At 37.4% G+C, this 21,549-nt stretch overlaps 1 protein-coding gene across 5 annotated transcripts in view; it reads left to right on the top strand.

The window, feature by feature from the left end:
* The window catches only part of LOC136858036 (methionyl-tRNA formyltransferase, mitochondrial), an 89,302-nt gene that overhangs the window by 49,303 nt on the left and 18,450 nt on the right, over positions 1–21,549 (top strand). For all 5 annotated transcript variants that reach the window (XM_067137258.2, XM_067137259.2, XM_067137260.2 and 2 more), the window contains one exon: positions 1,349–1,471. In XM_067137258.2, coding sequence (XP_066993359.2) covers positions 1,349–1,471 — 123 coding nt within the window. The remainder of the gene's footprint in view (positions 1–1,348; positions 1,472–21,549) is intronic.

Raw genomic sequence — 21,549 nt, 5'->3', positions numbered from 1 at the left:
GAATTACTTTATACAGAGGATTACAAGCTTATTCCTAGATAGGCTTTCTTGAGTTATTGGTTTTATAAAATCAGCAAAACTGCTAGAATATAAGGTGCAGACAATTATATATTTTTTTAAAGTACATCTTGACATAGGCTATTTAAGTGAGTTGTAACTCCACATGCATCAAGTTATTTATATAACAACTTAGCTTTTACTTGGTAATTCAATTTGACTGTGCTATACATTGTAAATATTATGTATCAGCACACTATAATCATATTTGTAAATTATGTGGAATTCTCTGCAGCTGTATTACAGGAGGTCCTTCCAGTAGGAGTTTTCACATCAACTTTTGTAATAGATTTCTGAAGATTATGATGAATGCCTGGTTTTGGGAGATACAAATAAGATGAAGCTACCCCATTAGGATGCTCAGAACATATAAAATCCATCATTTATTATCATACCGATAACAACAAGCGAACTGAGCGAGTTGGCTATGCGGGTCAGGTAGTTGTCACCTTGCATTCAGAAGGTAGGGTTTCAAACCCCACTGTTCGCAGGCTTGAATATTCATTCTCACACCAATCATATGCTGTGGCTATCCTTGAATTAAGACCACAGTTTCATGCTTGTTGCCATGAGCCCTGTCTGTGTTGGTATGATTTACGTAAATCACCATAATTGAAATTGAATTTCTGACTTTGAAATACTAACCAACAGTTGCTAACTTTGAATTATTTCCTCCTATTATTATTGCATTTTATTTATTATGGAGAAATAATAGCAAGATTTTTTGAGTTTTTGTTTCAGACTTTCAGAATACAGTATGTTAGGCACATTTGAATTAATATATTTGCTATCAAGATTTTTTGTGGTGGTGGCAGTCTTTTCTGAAAAACTGGATTTGGTTATTGGTCCTCTCGGATGTCGGGTAGGCAGCGTTCGCCGACAAGCAGTGATGTCATGGTTGAGCTGGAAGGCTTTGTAGTCTAGGCGGTGTTGGTAGAGGGGGAAACTGGAAGAAGAGACAAGGACAAACATGAAAATGCAAAAGGACCCATTCCACATTTTCACTTACATAGATTGGCTCTCTCCTGTTAATCCCATTTTTTCCAGGTGAATTTTTTCTTGGCCCCAATGAGCTCATTTGTGCTTCCCAGCTTTGTTAAGCGAGTGGACACTGCTCTCCTTGAGAGGGGTATACTTAGGAATTACTGTATTTTCTTGGTGTGGGATGTTTAGAATAAAGAGATACAAAGTTTAAAATATCTTACTTTATAGTGTCTAAACAATATGGAATTTATTCCTAGAAGCTCATTGATTTTGAGAGCAGATGTAGTCATAGTGTTCTTCATTGCAGGGGTATGCTCAATGTACATGCAAGTCTGTTACCTCGATGGAGGGGTGCTGCACCTATCATCCACTGCATTAGAAATGGAGATGTTGAAACAGGAGTGACTGTCATGCAGATCCAGCCACACAAGTAAGTTCAAATCATTTATTTGCAAATGAGGTGTCTATCTTGGCGCCAAATGGTACACAAAAATACATTATTATCAAGCACTAAATTTTAAATTAACAAGAGAAGAAGACATTTTCCTAAAATACAGTATTATACAATTTACACTAACAATTTTTATATTAAACACACAGCTTATCCTTTATAAATTTATATTATTTACAAAATTCTACTCATAATATCTTCTGTACTTACGAACATAATCAACTCATATACAGTACTAGTGGACCCGTGCGCTGCTCCATAGCATTCCTTATAAATAGGTCAGATAACTCATCTTGATATGCCTGTCGTAGTCATATTGTTTTTCCTTCCCATTTGAATAATTTTATGAACATTTAATACCGATAATATAGTTTATGGATTTTACAAAAATAAAAAAATGTGTTTATTGGGAACGAACTTTGATTTAAACAGCATTCAGAGTGTCACAGTTCATCTCAGCTACCCCAAAGACTATGAATTCGTCACCAATATTGTCATTTTTGGATTTTTAAGTTTCACCTCCTTCCTTTAGGGGTGCTAGGGGTTTCTTGCCCCTACAGTAATTTTTCCAGATAAAAGCAGAAATAAGTTTTAAGGAACACATCATAATCTTCACATACTGTTAGGTAGGCAACCCGCTGATCGGACTTGTCTTGCGGTTTGCTTATCTTCCCCTATTTTATTTTTCACCCCTTAGTGCCGAACTACCAATCATATTTCATTCAAACCACTTTGTAATCCCTCTCAGATGTAATAAGAACAAACTGTGAAAATTTCAGCGAAATCGGTTGAGTAGTTTTTGAGTCTATTAGCTTCAAACATACCAACATCCAATTTTATATAATTATATAGATGTAGAATACATCTGCTATAAGATTAACATTTGCATTGCATTTATTTATTTATTTATTTATTTATTTATTTATTTATTTTCCCATTTTGGAACCTAACAAACATAATGACCTGCTGCGTCTTAAAGAGAGCCCCTTTTGCCACTGCTTTTCAGAGTTCCTACATCTAACATATTGTGTCCTTTGTGTGTGATGGAGGTGAAAGAATAGACTCTTGTCGATTGCTGGATGTAAGATAATAAATTTCTACTTGGTGGACGTAAATGATGAATTGTTGCTTGTTTCTGGACAGAAAATGGTGGATCATAAGTTCTTTATTTAGAGGGGAGCGCATAAGAGTAAAGCAAAATATATACGGAATAATCACATTGGGCTGTAGCTGATGTCTTCTGTCATAATGTACTAAATTGACAGTTTTATTTTCATACAAACTCTAGGGCATATCTTAGCAAATGGATGGATGAAGTAACAATGAGAGTATTTGTCCTTTCACAGCAGTAAACCTGCTCTGGTTCCTCCCTTTCTATTCCTGTTCACCGATCCTCTATGTACAACAATTCCTTTGTTGTGGCGGGTTCTACACTTTGAATTCCCTGCCTGTCAGTGTCAGAAATTCCACCTCATTACTTAAATTTAAGACTTCTTGCCAAGACTACCTGCTGAATGCAGCTGACTAACTTGTATGACTGGAAGATCAAATGAATGTGAGTTAGAAAAGTGTAATGTATTTTTATGTAGATTATTATTTACTATATAATATTATGTACTCCAACTCTGCTCTCAATGATGTATCACTACAGTGGTTAAGTGTAAGAGAGGGCCAAGGGCCCTAACTTTGCCACCTACAAAGGCATAATAAATAAATAAATAAATAAATAAATAAATAAATAAATAAATAAATAAATAAATATTTTAAAAACAGTAAACCTAAGACATAATAAACTTATGCTGATTATTTTAAATGTGTAAACTCTGTATATTTTTAATATTTTGGAGAGAAATTCTACCTTTCTAATACTATAAACGGTGTATTTACTTTTTAAAATACTATTAAAATCTAGTGGGACATGTTTCATGCCTTCCTCCTGGACATCCTCAGCCATTTATTGAATAAGTGTCATTCCAAAAGCACAGTACAGTAAGTTAAATAATGTGACATGGTGTGATGTTCTGTCTGTCTAAAAAGATGCTAATGCAGATTGTTTTGATGCGTATAAAAAAGAGGAGTTTCCACATCAATCATCTTTTTTCAGGACATTCGACTTTTTTTCCCCACCAGTTTATTTATTTTCCCATTTTGGAACCTAGCAAACATAATGACCTACTGCGTCTTAAAGAGAGCCCCTTTTGCCACTGATTTTCAGAGTTCCTACATCTAACATATTGTGACCTTTGTGTGTGATGGAGGTGAAAGAATAGACTCTTGTCGATTGCTGGATGTAAGATAAAATTTTTTGAGAGGAGTTCTTCCCGGTCTCCGATGCAGCATATCATTACCTAGAATCATTTTGCTGTAACTTTCAAAATGTTTAATCATTACTCAAGTTTGTAAGGACTATCCTCCCAACAACAAAACTTTTTATTATGAGATAACCTTAAAGAAACAAACCACATAAAATGTAATTTATTGTTCACTTAAGAACATTTTACTATATTCTCAACACGCATACCTATTTTTAATGACACAAGTTTTTTGACAACTAATTGTGCTTCAGTTGTAAATTATACTAATACCATATTTTCTCGCATAATTAACGCACTTTTTGGACGAAAAATACAGGCGAAAACTTCGGGTGCATAAATTATTCGAGGAATTCAGGTATTTAAAAAAGTTATTTACATTTAAGAGATACATCAGATTTAATATACATGCAATTTGTTCAACTCATTTGTGGTTAATCGTCATTTGGCATAAAATTCCGGCATGATATTCTTTCTGAAAAGTCAAGTAGGGTACATCAGGTAAGTTGGATACGTGGGTTTGAAGTACCAACACTGGAAAATATTCTTCCCATTACGAGCTCACAATATGGCCTGAAGTAAAATCATTACGTTGTGTAACGAAATTGTATTGATAAAATTACAATTCATGTATGTACATAACAATGACATACCGGCATTGAAGGAGGGACCCCTGCTATATTTCCCCAAATCGTTCGTATCCAATCTTGTACAAGTGACTTGTCCATCCACCCTTTTCCTTGGATATGAACGTGGACCCCTCGCTGAAATTTTACTTTAGGCATTGTTTTTTGTTTTAGAACAACATAAGGTGCAAGCTTTCTGCCATTGCCTGTTACAGCAAGCATTGCGTACATCGTTCTTTTTCACTCCCAGTAGCGCGTACAATAACACTCGATATCCCTTTCTTATCGATTGTTCGACTTTGTGGCATACAGAAACTGCTTGGCATCTGACCTGTGGTTCCTAATTGGGAGAGCAAATATTCCTTCACTTTACGCTTCTCAATCACAAAGCAATAAAAATCAATTACTTGGTTGAAATCATTCAGCATTTTGTGGCATAATGTTCGTTGTCGACGAGAAAGCTCATTTTTCTTCATAAAATTAATGAAGCCTCTGCTAACGTTCAAATCTGAGACATTGATTCCATGTGCAGCAGCTATTCCTTGTCCTTTAAAATACAGCATTTCATGAGAAATGGCATATCCAACGTTGTGTAACGAAATTGTACATTTAAGCAGATCCTCCCCTACTTTTGGAAACTTGCCACTTTTTGGTCCGCGAAATGCTTCGCGAGACTTGTTGGTTGCTTGAAGTGCACTTCTCTGTTACCACGGTAACTGCGGTAGTGCATGTTGCATTCAGACACTGAGTACTTGCGGACCACTGCCCTATTTCCGTATGTTTCGGCATAAGTGATCACCGCAAGTTTATATGATGCACTATTACTCGAATACTTGCTCAATGTGGACTAACAAACAATTTTGCGATCACAGAAAACGCATGTCCCGTACCCAAAACACTCGTAAAATACGTTTGTACCAGACTGGAATAGAAGGTCACGAGTCACTTCTGCGCTGATTATCTCACTGAACTAGTGCAGTGGTATTTCCTACCAGCTGATAACAGCATGTTGCCCGGTATTTGGAATGCCCAGTTTCGCAATAGGTAGGTGAGTAGTTGACATCTTTATTATTTCGAAACTTATTTGGAGGTGCATGATGGATGTTCGAAGAAGTGGGTGCGTCAAATACGTGAACATTTCTTTTTCTTTAGATCCAAAAATATTGGGATGCATAAATTATGCAAGGGCGTTAATTATGTGAGAAAATGCGGTACTATTGCCCTACATGGGCTCATTTGATTTTTCAACATTATCAAGACCTCGTCTACACAGACTTTTAATGGGAGATAACATATTATACTGTGACATATTTTAAGATAGACAGAGCATTACACTGTGTCACATTATTTTAACTTAGTATATATTTTTTGTGCTTTTGGAATGAAGCTGAGGATGTCCCAGAGGAAGAGACGAAGTATGTCCCACTAGGTTTTAATTGTATTTTAACAAGTAAATACGTTGTTTATAGGATTGAAAAGGTGGATTTTCTCTCAAAATATTTAAAATACACTTAATCACTGTCAATATAGGCCTTTAACTACTAAATTTATTTCATGCAGTAAACTCTGTATAATGAACGAGTAATTGAATCCAGCAGTTCTGACTTCTATGATGCATACTTTGAATAACACACCAGAGAAGTCAAGATTAATTTTGTAATTAATATTTTTAACCTGTCAGTGTAGAGTGCCGAGCAGTGCTCGTCATGTAGTGAGCATCGTGCATGGTGGAGTGATGAGCACTGCTCATGCAGTACGCACATGTATTGTACTGTAATCTAGCGGTTACGATCAAAGTCATATTTTAACTCATTTCTCCTTGAAGCAGAAGGTTTGAGCTTTCAAATGATATACTTTGATCCCTATTTCAATTGTGTTTTGTTCCCTGAAATTCGAGTGAAATACGAAAAAATTGCCAGCAGGGGCAACCACTGCATTTTTCTGCTATTGAGCAACTTCTATGCACTTTTCTTGCATTATACCTTTGTTCCTCTTGGGGAAGAACCAGACTGTCAACATAATCATAAATTCTGTCTATATTCAGGGCTCTCTTGAGACTTTTTCCCCCAGCCATTTTTCTTATCACCTGCTGTCTCGCATTTACTCTATCGTGATTGGAGATGACTTCTACAAGCAGGTGCAGGTTATCAAGTGTGAAAATAGAGCATGTTTCAGGAGAACAGTTGAGTGATTCTGATAAAAGTTTGTTAGATTCAGGTAGTGATTTGAGTAATATAGATGACATCACCATACACAAAATCCTTGGTTTGGAATCAGGTACAAGTGATAGTGCACAGAATGACAATGTCCATGTCACAGCTAATGCATTTTGATGAGAAAACATGTCTAATTATGTGGGTGAAATAGAACATTTTTATATAGAACCGAGGACCTCAGAACGAAGCAGTATGGGAATGTGATTTTGTGAAGGTTTTTAAGATATTGTTTACGAATGAGTTAGTGGAACTAATAGTTTGTGAAACAAATATATATCATAGGTTATGAATTTCAATATGGTCCGTATTGACAATTGATCTCTATCAAAGGGTAGAAAAGGGTCCACCTAATTCAATACTTCTCAACAAAGGATACACATGAAAGGATCTTTTTTTTTCACCTGCTATGGCTTTATGAGTTAAAATTTTGGAGAACTGATTGTGTAGGAACTTTGTGCCTCAACAGAAAGGACGTTCCGAAAGATGTGATCAACAAGAAACTAAAGAAGGGTAACTTATAGCTCAGCATTCCAACCAGGTTTCCGTCCTAGAGTGGCATGATAAGAAAAATGTCACAATAATTTCTAGATTCCACTGGGCAGAAGCCATCACTAAGAAAACAGAGCAGAAACCATCACAAAGAAAACAGCACAGAAACCATCACAAAGAAAACAAAGCATGGTCAGGAAAAACAAAACCCTGTTTCTGTTGCCAACTATAATGATCACATGCGTGGAGTTGATTTGAAAGATCAGCTCCTTCATGGTTACCATCTAGAGAGAAAAAAGTTGACCAAGTGGGAGGTTAATGAATGTTGCAATTCTAACCGCACTGATCATTTGCCAGAGAAATTCACGAGAATCTACAATTGATCATTTGATTTTTAGAGTGGTTGTTGTCCAGGTTCTACTTGTGGAACATTCAGGTTCATTTAAAAGAAAGACGTAGACGTCATTCTTTGGACAAAAATGTGTCTCATCTCACTGGAAGGCATTTCCCGGAGAAGAGAGAGTTCCACCAGTTGAGGAAAAGAGTAGGCCAACCAACTGATGTGTCGTGCTACAAACAGAAAATTCGGGAGAGACAGTGTTTTAGTGTCCAGACCGCAAAGTGGGTCTGGTGTTCAGGGATGTTTCAAGACATTCCTCACCAAAATCAACTATTAAGATAAGATAGCATCATATTTTCTAAAACAATCGTGTTTTTAACCATGCCTGTGAAAGTACTGTTGAAATCCGTAAAATAGTACCAAAGTTATGGTGCTTTGAACAAAGTCTTGCACGAATCTGAGAAAATTTAAGCACTGTGCTTAGAATTCCTCCTGCAGCATGGAGGCAACTGAGCATTTAAATCCACTACACTGAGGGATTGATCACAATTTAAAGGAATCTTTTATGAGAAGAAAATAGAGGAAAATTATAAAAGGACAACTTGAAACTGTATCTTTTGACGATTACCAGCATGATTCTAAATAGACTTAAACCAGGGTCATGTCATTGTTACACAGGCAGCACTACAACAGATGGAAGGACTCAAACACAGTGTCTACCTGCACTCTTACCTGCACTTTTGTTTCATGAATATCATGGGAGCATCTCGTTCAGCCTCCCAAACAATGTATTGTTGTTAAGGAAGATGTGATGCTGCAAGCAAAATTAATACTTTGTGATTGAGAAGTTGTAAAGAATATCCAGTGATTTGAAATAGTAGAAAGTGTGAGGTAATGCAAAGAGAAATTCAGAAGGGAAATTTCAGAGGAAATATGAAAGGGTGATTGTAATTTAAATTATAATCAAAACATGTGTTCGCAGTCCACGATATTATTATTCAGGTGTGTGTGTGAATACAAGCCATTGATAGGTGTTATAATCAGATTGATCAGATTGAGTGTGATATAATGTTAACTCCATCTGTATAAGTTCCAGGTACCTGCCATTACAGGATGAAAGCAAGTGTTAATGTGAAGGAACGAGTTGTCACGATGAGGTTCTAAATCTAAGGATCAAGGCAATGGTGAATCTAAGTTGATTCTTGAGGAAAAATAAGGAGATCGGCCGCTAATGTATATCAGCAGGCATTGGGGCGTATCTACAAAAGATAGGTGGAAAATGCTACTTACCTTCTATTAGATGGGCTGACGCGGCCGGTCCACCAGTGCTACGCCTGTCTATAGACGGTGCGCGAGAATTTAAATTTTTTTGAGTTTCCCGGTTCACTTTCGAGTGCGAATTTGTTCTCTTGACATGTTCTGCCATCTGTTGGGCATTTCGTAGAACTAATTGATCAGAGATTATAGCTTCGGGAAGCAACTTACAGAGCTTTTTGTAGACGTCTGTGGAGTTCATCTGTGATGTAAACAAACGTGGTGGATCAACAATCTATTTGCTCTTGTAGCGATGTTATTTCCGATCACAGAATCTTTGTTATTAACCACAGCGGAAAGTGATTATGGAGATGATCATTTTAAAGAATTGTTAAGTGATTTTGAAAGTGAGAGTGATAGAGAGTTGTATGTTGTATGTAAGAGAGAGATAGAGCGTCCTTATAAACGAAAGAAGAAAAACACGGTGAGTACTAAAGCTATTTTATCACTATTTTCGTGGCGGACGGATTACTTTTCTTTACCAGAGTTTCAAGTAACTGTACCGGCTCTGAGGACCAAGTAGTGTTTGATGACGACCCGAAAATCATTGATTTTTAGAAACTTTTTTTACCAGTGGAGTTGGTGCAGATAGTTGAACAAATCGGCATCACAAAATACCAGTAGAAAACATTTAACTATTACCTTCTTCCAGGTTTGGAAAGTATTTTAAAATATCAACTTATATACTTCTAAGAAGTTACATGTATTAGCTGCCTACAGAGTTTAGGAAATAATATTATTTTGGGCTCTTTAGTTTGTATAAAGATAATGCCCACAGAGGCACGTAAGTGTAATTTTGTTTTCTCTCAAAATCATATTGAACATAAGTGTAGGATTTCCCATTTGCATTTAGTTTTATAATCAACCAACATTTATAAACTTTTTAAGCTAATCACCCCACTGATAAGTTAAGAATTGAGGCTTTTACAATTGTTTTTACATACAAATGAAAAAACTCAGCACTGAGGTACCAAACAGTCAACTGGTAACTCAGCACTTGAAAGGTTAAAATCGGTATATATTGAAAATTCTTGGCATATTGATTTTCTCTCCTCCCTTAGTAGGGCCATCACGTTGTTTTTAATTTCGTCTGTCTTCGTAAATGTCTCAAGCTTTTCCAGCAGATGATCTTCCACATCTGAACACTTCAGCCTTTTTGCTCTGCATCCGAAACGTAGCCTGGTGAGTTTACAGTTCCTCCTTTTGAGAATATCGAATTCTCCCCTTGTAATTCCGCTGCATTCGAAGTGCTGCCATCTTTTGCATATTTCGCATTGCAAAGAGTTCTCGTCTGAGTTTGTGATTTTCCTGCAGATGTCGCACTCGTCCATGGATATGTCGCTTGTATTCCGGTATTCCAGTCTAACTAATGATATCTATGGAATGTCAAGACAGCGGCATAGTGTTGATGGTCTACGGATAAAATTTTGATTGACTCTATTCAATGACTTCAAAAATTATCACGCTGGATAACATGCACATAAGTATACACCACTGCGATAAATTTAATTTTCACCACTTCTACACTATCATGCACTTCTTATGCACTTAACCACTGATATCTTACATCACAGAACACACACACATGTTTTCTTTTGTTTTTTGATAGCCATCCAGATTGATCTACGAGTTGTGTAGCAAAACGATGCTTTTGGAAGATCTCCGCCTACAGCTTGGACTGCCATCCACGCCAGCTTACAAAGAAATAGTCTCCGAACACCGAGACATCTGGATTGACTTCTACAGCACAGACGCAATGATGACAAATGACTGGAAGGAAGCGAACTACGAGTTGAGGCACCTTGTGACGAGGTTCGCGATCCACGGCTTTCACTTCAAAGTCTGTTGCACGGATCGATTCCACGAACCATGTGAAGACTGTAGTTGTTCCTTGTGTGGCAAGCTATGAGATCGATACCACGTGCAATTTTGTGAGAACCGGCATATGTCGCTTAAGAAATTCTGCTCGGAAGAGAGTTAATACTGTGCAGACTGAGAATTACCTACATGAAATTGTAATTTGTAATCATCTACTTATATCAGTATGTAAGTTTTTCTATGGCCATTGGCTGCAATAAACGTATTATTATTAAAATCGGTATAAAACAACTATCAGTTTGTTCAAAACTTGTGTTGTCGTGGATGATATCCACACTATGGCTTGCTTGCTTGTTATTTTTTTGAAACCTTATACTGCATGAAAGAGTATGTTTAATTTCATTCTGAAAAGATTATAATCCTACTCAAGAGACCTGTATGGCAAATGTTCCAGTTTTCTTCTTTGAAACAGCGTCACCTAACCGTATATGTATCATGAAAACATATTTCAAGAGCACATAGAGAAATGATAACCACCACATTACAAATTTACATGGGAATAACATTTCCTAAATTTAACTAGATGCAAGAAAATATATTCTCTGAAACAGTGATGTACTCTGCCATATCATGAGGTATGTCATATTCTACGAACCGTGACCTTGCCGCGGTGGGGTGGCTTGCGCGTCCAATGAAGCAGATAACTGAGCCACAGGTGCAACCATATCGGATGGGTATCTGTCGAGAGACCAGACTAATGAATGGTTCATCGAAAGGGGGGTAGCAGCCTTTTGGAAGTTGCAAGGGTGGCAGTCTAGATGATTGACTGTAATGGCCTTGTAATAATACTCAACATGGCTTAGCTGTGTTGATACTGCTGCACGGCTGAAAGCAACAGGAAACTACAGCCGTAACTAACTCCCGGGGACATGCAGCTCTCTCTGTGTGAATGATGTACTGATGATTGCTTCCACCCAGGTAAAATATTCCGGTGATAAAATAGTCCTCCATTCGGATCTCCGGGTGGGGACTACATGAGAGGGGACTATCATCAGGAAGATGGATACTAACATTTTGCAAGTCAGAGCGTGGAATGTCAGAAGTTTGAATCATTGTGGTAGGTTAGAGAATCTGAAAAGGGCGATGGATAGACTAAAGTTAAATGTAGTTGGTGTAAGTGAAGTATGTTGGCAGGAAGAGCAGGATTTCTGGTAAGGCAACTACAGAATTATCAACACAAAATCAAACAGGTGAAATGTAGGAGTTGGTTTAATAATGAATAAGAAAATAAGGCCAGCAGGTAAGCTACTATGACCAGCATAGTGAAAGGATTATTGTTGTCAAAATAGACACCAAACCAATGCCCATCACAATAGTGCAGGTCTATATGCCTACTAGTTCAGCTGACAAAGAAGAAATCAAAGGAATATATGAAGAGATAGAAGATTTAATACAGTATGTAAAAGGTGGCAGGAATCTAATTGTAATGGGAGACTGGAATGCAGTGGTAGGCCAAGGAAGAGAAGGTAATGCAGTAGGAGAATTCGGATTGGGACAATGGAACGAAAGAGGAAGTCGGCTGGTTGAATTCTGCACCAATCCAATTTAGTCCTTTAATACACTTGGTTCAAACACCAGAAATGACAGCTGTACACATGGACGAGACCTGGAGACACTGGAAGGTATCAAATAGACTCCATTATGATTAGGCACAGATTTAGAAACCAGGTGTAGGATTGCAAAACTTTCCCAGGAGCAGACGTGGACTCTGATCACAACTTGTTGGTCATGAAATGCCATCTGAAGTTGAAGAAATTGAAGAAGGGAAGGAATCCAGTGAAATGGGATCTAGACAAGTTGAAAGAAAAGAATGTGAATGTTTGTTTCAAGGAACATGTTGCACAAGGACTAAATGGAAAGGCTGAAGGAAACACAGCAGAAGAAGAATGGACAGTCATGAAGAATGAGATCAGTAGGGCTGCTGAACAGATGTTAGGAAGAAAGGAAAGATCAACTATGAATCAATGGATAGCTTAGGAGATACTAGACCTGATTGATGATCGATGAATGACGAAAATACAAGAATGCAAAAAATGAAGAGGGCAGGAAAGAATACAGGTGATTAAAGTGGATAGGAAGTGCAGGGCAACTAAGGAAGAATGGCTGAAGGAGAAGTGCAAGGATGTTCAGAGTTGTATGGTCCTAGGAAAGGTAGATGCTGCATACAGGAAAATCAAGGAAACCTTTGGAGAAAGGAAAACTAGGTATATGAATATTAAGAGCTCAGATGGTAAACCACTTCTAAGGAAAGAAGACAAGGCAGAAAGATGGCAGGAACATATCCAACAGTTGTTTCAAGGTAAGGACGTAGATGATATGGTTCTGAAACAAGAAGAGGCTGTTGATGCTGGTGAAATGGGTGACCCTATTTTGAGGTCAGAATTCAACAGAGCTTTGACAGACCTAAATAGGAGCAAAGCACATGGAAATTATGGCATTCCCTCTGAATTACTGCTTTAGGAGAAACCAGCATGGCAAGGTTATTCCATTTAGTGTGCAAGACGTATGAGACAGGAGAAGTGCCATCCCATTTTTGGCAGAATGTTGTTATACCTATTCGTAAGAAAGCTGGTTTGGACAAGTGTGAAAACTACCACACCATTCATTTAGTATCTCACACCTGTAAAATTCTAACACGTATTATTTACAGAAGAATAGAAGGACAAGTTGAAACTGAGTTGGGAGAAGATCAATTTGGCTTCAGAAGCAATATAGGAACATGTGAAGCAATCCTGACTTTACGTCTGATCTTAGAGGATCGAATTAAGAAGGACGAGCCCAATACATGGCATTCGTAGATCTAGAAAATCCATTTGGTAATGTTGATTGGACCAAGCTATTTGAGATTCTGAAAATGATCGGGATCAGGTACCGAGAAAGAAGAATATCTACAATCTATATAAAAATCAGTCTGCAGTGATAAGAATCGAAGGCTATGAAAAAGAAGCAGCAATCTAGAAAGGGGTTAGACAAGGCTGCAGTTTGCCCTCCCTCCTCCTTTTCAATGTTTATGTAGAACAGACAGTAAGAAACATCAAAGAAGAATTTGGAAAGGGAATCACAATCCAAGGAGAGGAAATCAAAACCCTGAGATTTGCTGATGATATTGTTATTTTATCTGAGACTGCAGGAGATCTGGAGAAGTTATTGTATGGTATGGACGGAGTCTTGGGTGAGGAGTACAAGATGAAAATAAATATGTCCAAAACAAAAGTAATGGAGTGCAGTCGTACGAGATCACTTGATGCAGGAAATATTAGTTCAGGAAATGAAGTCTAAAGGAAGTGGATGAATATTGTTACTTGGGTAGTAAAATAACTAACAATGGAAGAAGTAAGGATGACATAAAATGCAGGCTAACACAAGCAAGGAAGGCCTTTCTTTTAAGAAAAGAAATTTGCTCACTTCGAATATTGATATAGGAATTAGACTTTTGTTTGGAGCATGGCATTGTATGGAAGTGAAACGTGGACGATGACTTGCTCAGAAAGAAAGAGAATAGAAGCTTCTGAAATGTGGTGTTACAGAAGAATGCTGAAGGCGAGGTGGATAGATCGAATCACGAATGAAGAGATACTGAATCGAATTGGTGAAAGGAGATCATTGTGGCTATATTTGACAAGAAGAAGAGATAGAATGATAGGACACATCTTAAGACACCCAGGACTTGTGCAGTTGGTTTTTGAGGGATGTGTAGGAGGTAAGAACGGTAGGGTAAATCAAGTTATGAATATGACTAGCAGATTATAGCAGTTATGTAGAATGCTGTTATGCAGCACTTATGTAGAAATGTAAAGGTTAATACAGGATAGGATGTGATTGAGCGCTGCATTAAACCAGTTTGTGGACTGATGACTCAAACAACAACATCATCATATTCTTACTTAATTTCGGTGTAGAGTATTAAAATTAAATGATCTTTTACTTAGCCTTTATTTCTAACGAGTTACAACTGCTATTGGCCACGTTATTTATGCTTTATTACGAAAATATGTTATCCTCTTTCATTTTGAATTTTCTTTTAGGGTTCAGCAGTTGACGGGTATTACTAATCAAATCCAACATCGCCTTCGAACGTCGGCGAGAGAGCTTGCAAGTGTACAGTACATAGTGAGAAAATGGCACGGTAGCGAAGATGATCGATCGCATTTTGTGGCAAATATTTCAGTTTTCTTATTCAAACAGCATCACCTAACCTAACTTAACCATACTATATGTATCATGAAAACATATTCCAAGCGCCAGTACAGAAATGATAACATTCTCGCTATAGATTTACATGGGAATAGTCTCAATGAAATTTAACCAGATGCGAGAAAATATAAACTAACCTCTGAAATCAGTGATGCGCTCTGCCATATCTTGAGGTGTATCACATTCTTACTTAATTTCAGTGTAGAGTATTAAAATTAGGCGATTGTCTTCTTAGCCTTTATTTCTGACAAATTAGCAACTGCTATCGACCACGCTATTCACGTATTTATTACGAAAACTTGTTTTCATTTCTGATTTTTATTTATGGAACAGCAGTTGTTGAATATTACTAATCAACTCCATCATCGCCTTTGATATAAACGAGAGAGCTCGCAAGTGCACACAGCGAGAAAACGATACCGTACCGAAGGTGATCGATTGCATTTTTTGGCAAATGTTTCAGTTTTCTTATTCAAACAGTGTCACCTAACTTAACCGTACTGTATGTCTCATGAAAATATATTTCAAGCACCAGTAGAGAAATTATAACCTTCTCGCTATAAATTTATATGATAATAGCCTTTCCAAAATTTAACCAAAGCGAGAACATATGAAACTAACCTCTGAAATCAATGATGCACTCTACCATATCTTGAGGTGTATCCCATTCTTACTTACTTGTAGTATTTAGCATTAAAATTAAGCAATCGTTTACTTCAGCCTTTATTTTCAATGAGATAACTCCATCGGACACGTTATTTATGCATTTTTTACAAAAACCTGCTCTCCTATTTCATTTCCATTTTTCTTTATGGAACAGCAGTCGATGGATATTACTAATCGACTCTGACATCGCCTTCGAATAAGAAATGTTGAACCATCATATATCTTCTTCCAGCTTAATAGTGAACTCACTTCAATACGGAACACTATGAAATTCTTATCTCTTAATCGCCTTTGAATATCGACGAGAGAGCTCGTTAGTGGACATAGCGAGGAAACGATACGAAGATGATCGATCGCATGCAATATAATCGCTGGGTGCATAAATATCGGTAACGGAAAAAATCACGCACCCTTAATCACTCGTAATAACGGATGCCTCACTGTAACCGAAGGATACTACACAAAAACTGTCGTTATAATCAGAATATTAAATGAGTTTGAACGCAATATGGGATGCAATCTTTAAGTGTTTTGGGAATACTATGGATACAAGGGAGAATGCATGTGTTAAGGTGACAGTTAAGGATCTTTGAAGTGAACTAAGAATGAATATACCGTATTTACCCAAATAATCCCTGCCGTCGAATAATGCCCGCACCCTCATTTTAGGAAGGCTCATTTTGAAAAAAAAAATTAAATGAACTAAAATTCCTTCCATTGAAAGAGTAACGTAGGCATAAACAAACATTTCGTATCACTCCGTGAGGTCCACGTGGTCTTTACACAAATATGAACATGTAAATTTACGGATATAGCTGCTTTGCCTGAGATGATAAAAATACATTATCACTGCTATGAAATATATTTTCCATGAAAATGTGCAAGTAGGCCTACTTACATGACAGGTATTTCATTAATCTGAACTTGCAATAGGCTCGATTCCCTGTAGATGGGAAGATTCGTTGTCTCTTGCATCACTAGAATCTTCTCGTAAATTACTTACAAGTTCGTCACACTCCACGTCTAAAACACTTCTCACACGTGGTCTCTTTTTACTGGAGAGTAACACGACCGGTGGTGGATAATTCTTTTCCTGCAATGTAAACACTTGAAATAGATACAGTGGCAAAATCTGATGTTAGTTTTGCGATACAGTAAAACCTCGTTAATTCAAAGTCTTTGTAATACAGAAATCAGACTTCCAATTACGTGATTTCAAATTAACAGCCATCTTGTAATTCAGAAATGCCAACCCTCGCCAGTTTTCATGGATTCTGCTTTTCCGTGTGCTGCCTGCTACGTGATATTGTGGCGTTTCTTAAAACACTGAATACAAAAGAATTATGATTTCACTCTATTTTCAACTATGAAACACACTATAGACACACCAAAGTGAGTGAAAGTGCAGAAAGCTACCCCTGCACTTTCCAGAAGACACGTTCTATCGTGATGTGGAGAAATTTTGAATTTAAATTACTCTGTAAAATACGGTACTATTTAAAAAAAATGTAAAGTCAGTTTAGAATGAAAAGTCTGAATTTTTTTCCGTTTAAATATGACATATGGGGACAGTTTTCTTCCATCTACACTGTTGCACAAAGCATAACTGTACACTCAGCATCCAAAACTAGGTGAGCCAGAAGCGTGTTGGCAACCTTGATGCAAATAAAACCCACACCCCAATTTCATGCCTCAATTTTTTTTTTTAATATGCAGGGATTATTCGCGTAAACACGGTATTACACTAGGAGAGTCTTCAAGAATAATTTGTGGTTACATAAGGATAAAGTTGGAATATGCTAATTACTATCATAAGAGGAATTGTATTTATGCGCTGGGTATTGTGTAATGTTATTTATGTGAGGGATACCCACGTAGGTATTTGATGTTGCGTCTTTATTATGTTCTTGGATATAGAGGATCTTCTACGAGATGTACTCTGTGTTACTAACATGATGTATGTATATAGAAAGTTTTTTTTTTTTTTTTGCTAGGGGCTTCACGTCGCACCGACACAGATAGGTCTTATGGCGATGATAGGATAGGAAAGGCTTAGGAGTTGGAAGGAAGCGGCCATGGCCTTAATTAAGGTACAGCCCCGGCATTTGCCTGGTGTGAAAATGGGAAACCATGGAAAACCATTTTCAGGGCTGCCGATAGTGGGATTCGAACCTACAATCTCCCGGATGCAAGCTCACAGCCGCGCGCCTCTACGCGTACGGCCAACTCGCCCGGTAAGTTTGTTGCTAATGATTATTATGTCTTCATGAAGGATATACTCATTAGAGTAAGAGATATTAAGGTCATCTATGAAAAATGACTTGGAATTATGGATATTAGTGTCATCTGTTAAGACAAATTACGTTGGAATGATCGTTCATTTGGGTTCAGAAATTTCTTTGCTTGAATTATTATGATGAATTATTGTACTCGGAGCATCAGTGGAAGGAGATGTAGAGGATGAGAATGCCATATGTCTTCAAACTGATTATACAGAGTGTCTGAAAATAAGTTGCAGAAAATTTATGGGCAGATTATTCCCAATATTGTAAGAGAGGATCTGCTGTCAGGTTTTTTTTCCTAAACCGCCTGGTTAATCGCCAGTGGTAACTGCTTCATATCTCTTATGGCCTGTGACTTAGTGTGCTGAATTTGCAACAAAACGTTAGCGATGAAGAGCATTATTATTTGCATTAAAAAAATTCTCAAGGAAACTACGTAGGTCATGCAGAAATTAATAGTTACTAGTTAACACAATATGGACATGAGCCCACAACTTTGGACCGCACGGTGCCGGACACTTACATGTACCCTGCAACTGGTAAGCAATACAGTTGTGTGACTCAAGACATGTAGTGGAGGGGAGGGGACAATCTGGGCACCGAGAGGGGAAAGTCCAAACAGCACTTCCTTATAAGTGGCCTTCCTTTACAGCACAAGATAAGGAGTTCTGACACACCTAACGCATTTGTATCAGATCATGGTAAGTCAACCCTTCAATCTCCACATTTTCGGGAGAAGAATATGTCAACATGTCCTCCTGTACGGACGTGCCGAGGGGAACGCAGAAGAGGCGCGGCCTTTGTACACTGAGCGTTTCCCAAATAGAAGGCTGCTGAACACTTGAACTTTCTGTCAACATGGACAGGCGACCGCGGGAATCCAAACCATTTGTTCGCAGTGTTGATCGAGGTCATCAAACAAGAAATTCTCAAAATTAAGAACATGTTTTCCATATGGTGACTGAAGACCAAGAATGAAGCATTCGCCAGATTGCTGCAGCTTGGAACACATCACAGGACATGGTGTGTCGCACTCTCCGCAGTAACAGATTCCATCCTTGTCACGTACAGTGGGTCTATGCGTTAATGCCCAGTGACTATCCTCTGCAGTAGGAATTCTGTGAATGGATACACAAGAGATACTCCATAGATGAATAGTTTGTTAGATGAGTGTTATTTACTAATGAAGCCACTTTTTCTTACGATTGCTTCATGAACATTCCCAATGTGCATGTTATGGGCAACAAAAAATCCACATGCGTTTGTAGAGAAACACCACCAGGTTCAGTTCAGTGTAAACATCGGGTGTGGTATTGTGGGCAGCTATCTGATTAGTCTGTACAGTCTCCCACCACGACTATCTGGGCAATATTATACCCGTTTCTGCAACACAATCTACCCGTTTTGCTTGAAGACGTCTCCCTGGAGATGAGATTACAAATGTGGTTTATGCACGACGATAGGGCCCCTCCTCACTTCAACTGGTAAGTAAGAGCATATCTGAACGATACTTTCCCATACAGTTGGATAGGCAAGGTTGGGCATGTCACTTGGCCTGTACGGTAACCTAGACTTCTATTTGTGTGGCCACATAAACAGTGTACGAATCCATGGTTACGGATCGTGATGAGTTGGTTCGATGGGTTGAAGAGGCTTGTGCAGGAGTATGTTCAACGCCAGAAATGCTTGGACGCGTTCATCGGTCATTCATACAGAGAGTGTAGATGTGTTTCAATGTTGGAGGGCAACAATTCAAACATTTATTAAGTATGTTGAATAAGCAACAATTCATCTATGCAAACGATGCTGAAGTGACCCCCAAACACACACAAACTTGAAGGAAAGGGAGTTAGTGCAAACAGAAATGCGTATTTATTTACTGCATACTATGTATTATTTATTTTCAAGTACAATAGAAAATGGCCATGATGTATGTTATTTCAAATTTACTTAGAACAAAGAATATAAGTATGCTTATTGTCAACCTCAGTCAACAACTGGAGAAGTATAGAGTGGGAATTGCTGCAATTCAAGAGACTAGATTATTAGGTAATGATATACAGGACATGGAGAAATATACACTTTTTAAGGATGGTAAAGAAACTGGACCCCACAAATTTGGTATAAGTCGGGAAATTTAATTGCTGATAAGGACAAATTATTAAATTACTGTAAGCAATACTTCAATTCCTTGCTGAATTGTGATGATCCAGAAACGTGTATTGGTAAACCATCTAGTTCCCCATCATAAGAACAAATACGAGAACCATCATATCAAGAGGTATTACAAAGTATTATACGTTTAAAAAGCAATAAAGCTTCATGTAGTGACAACATTCCTGCTGAGCTTATTAAATACGGTGGAGAAAGATTACACTGGAGTTCCCTTTCATCAGGTATTAATACCTTTGTGGCTGAAAGGGAAACCTATCTTTGAAGCCAAACCTGGTGATGTTAAGTTGCTGATGCACCAAATACCTGCACATACCAAACAGTTTTACCAGAAAGTTTCTGGAGAGTCTGACATCATGATCGACATAGATGGATTCAGTGGAGATCCTGATTTCGAGTTTGAATGAACTGGCCATAACAACTTCTTAACTGTCCGGTATTTTGTGGAAATTTATGGGAACAAATATGGTTTTTATAATCATATATTCTGATCCAATAATTTGTTTGACTGAAATAAATAATTAAAAATTCAATACTTTCTTTTAGGATCGCTTTATTTGTTTAGACCTTCATATCCTTTACTTATTTTAGGAGACTACCATTCTACTTAGCAGCTAATGTATGTCTAAAGGAGGACAAAACTTACTCATAGGCTTGAAAATATCTCATTAGTACTATACTGTCAGAACATAATGGTACAGAAAAATCCATAAAGAAATGATGGACATTGCATTGTGTAGACTACAATGACTTGTTTTTAACATTTGTATTTATTTGGCTCAGATCAGATAAAATTCCTCAAATAAGTAATGGGTTATAGAAATTACTGTAGGGAATAGCTGCCCTTCTAGAGTCTCTCCATCTAAGACCTGAATAATGTGCCAGAGTTGTGGCATGACTCACTTAGCGCACCAGTCCAGACTGTAGGAGATTTGGGTTTGAATTCCGCTTGTGATCACATTATTTTTCAAGTCAGCAAATACAGTAAGGGGTCATTGGTGTTGGCACAGTGTGTTTTTTTCTGTGCGTGAGAAATACTTTGAATTGCATCACTAGACTAAGCACCATTTAATATATATACTGTGAATGTAGAAGTGTTGAAATTTGGTGAAAGGGTACAATCTATTATCCTTCAACACCAGGAATACCTGATGTATCAAAATTATGTTTGTTTGAATTTACAAATAAACCAGAAGTTAAATGCAAATATCTAAAAACCAACTTCTGGTGCTTGGTCTAATGATGCATAACCTCAAATATTTTAAATTGCATCAGTAGACTGAGCACCAGAAGTTGGTTTTTAGATATTTGCATTTAACTTCTGGTTTATTTCAAAGAAAAGTCTATCTACTGTGAGTATACAAATGTTGAAATTTTGAGAGAAGGTATAATCTATTATCTTGCAACACAGGAATAAGAGATTTAACAAAAGTACGTTTGCTTGAAGTTACACTTAACCCAAAAGTTACACGTGAATATCTCAAAACAACAACTACTGGCGCTTGGTCTAATGATGTATAACGGCATCCATTTCTGGTAAGTAAAAAATATAATTGTAAAATAATATA

Source organism: Anabrus simplex, chromosome 1, assembly GCF_040414725.1.
Source record: "Anabrus simplex isolate iqAnaSimp1 chromosome 1, ASM4041472v1, whole genome shotgun sequence".
NCBI lineage: Eukaryota > Metazoa > Arthropoda > Insecta > Orthoptera > Tettigoniidae > Anabrus > Anabrus simplex.
Note: the sequence above shows the minus strand (reverse complement) of the source record. Positions and strands in the feature narration are given on the sequence as shown.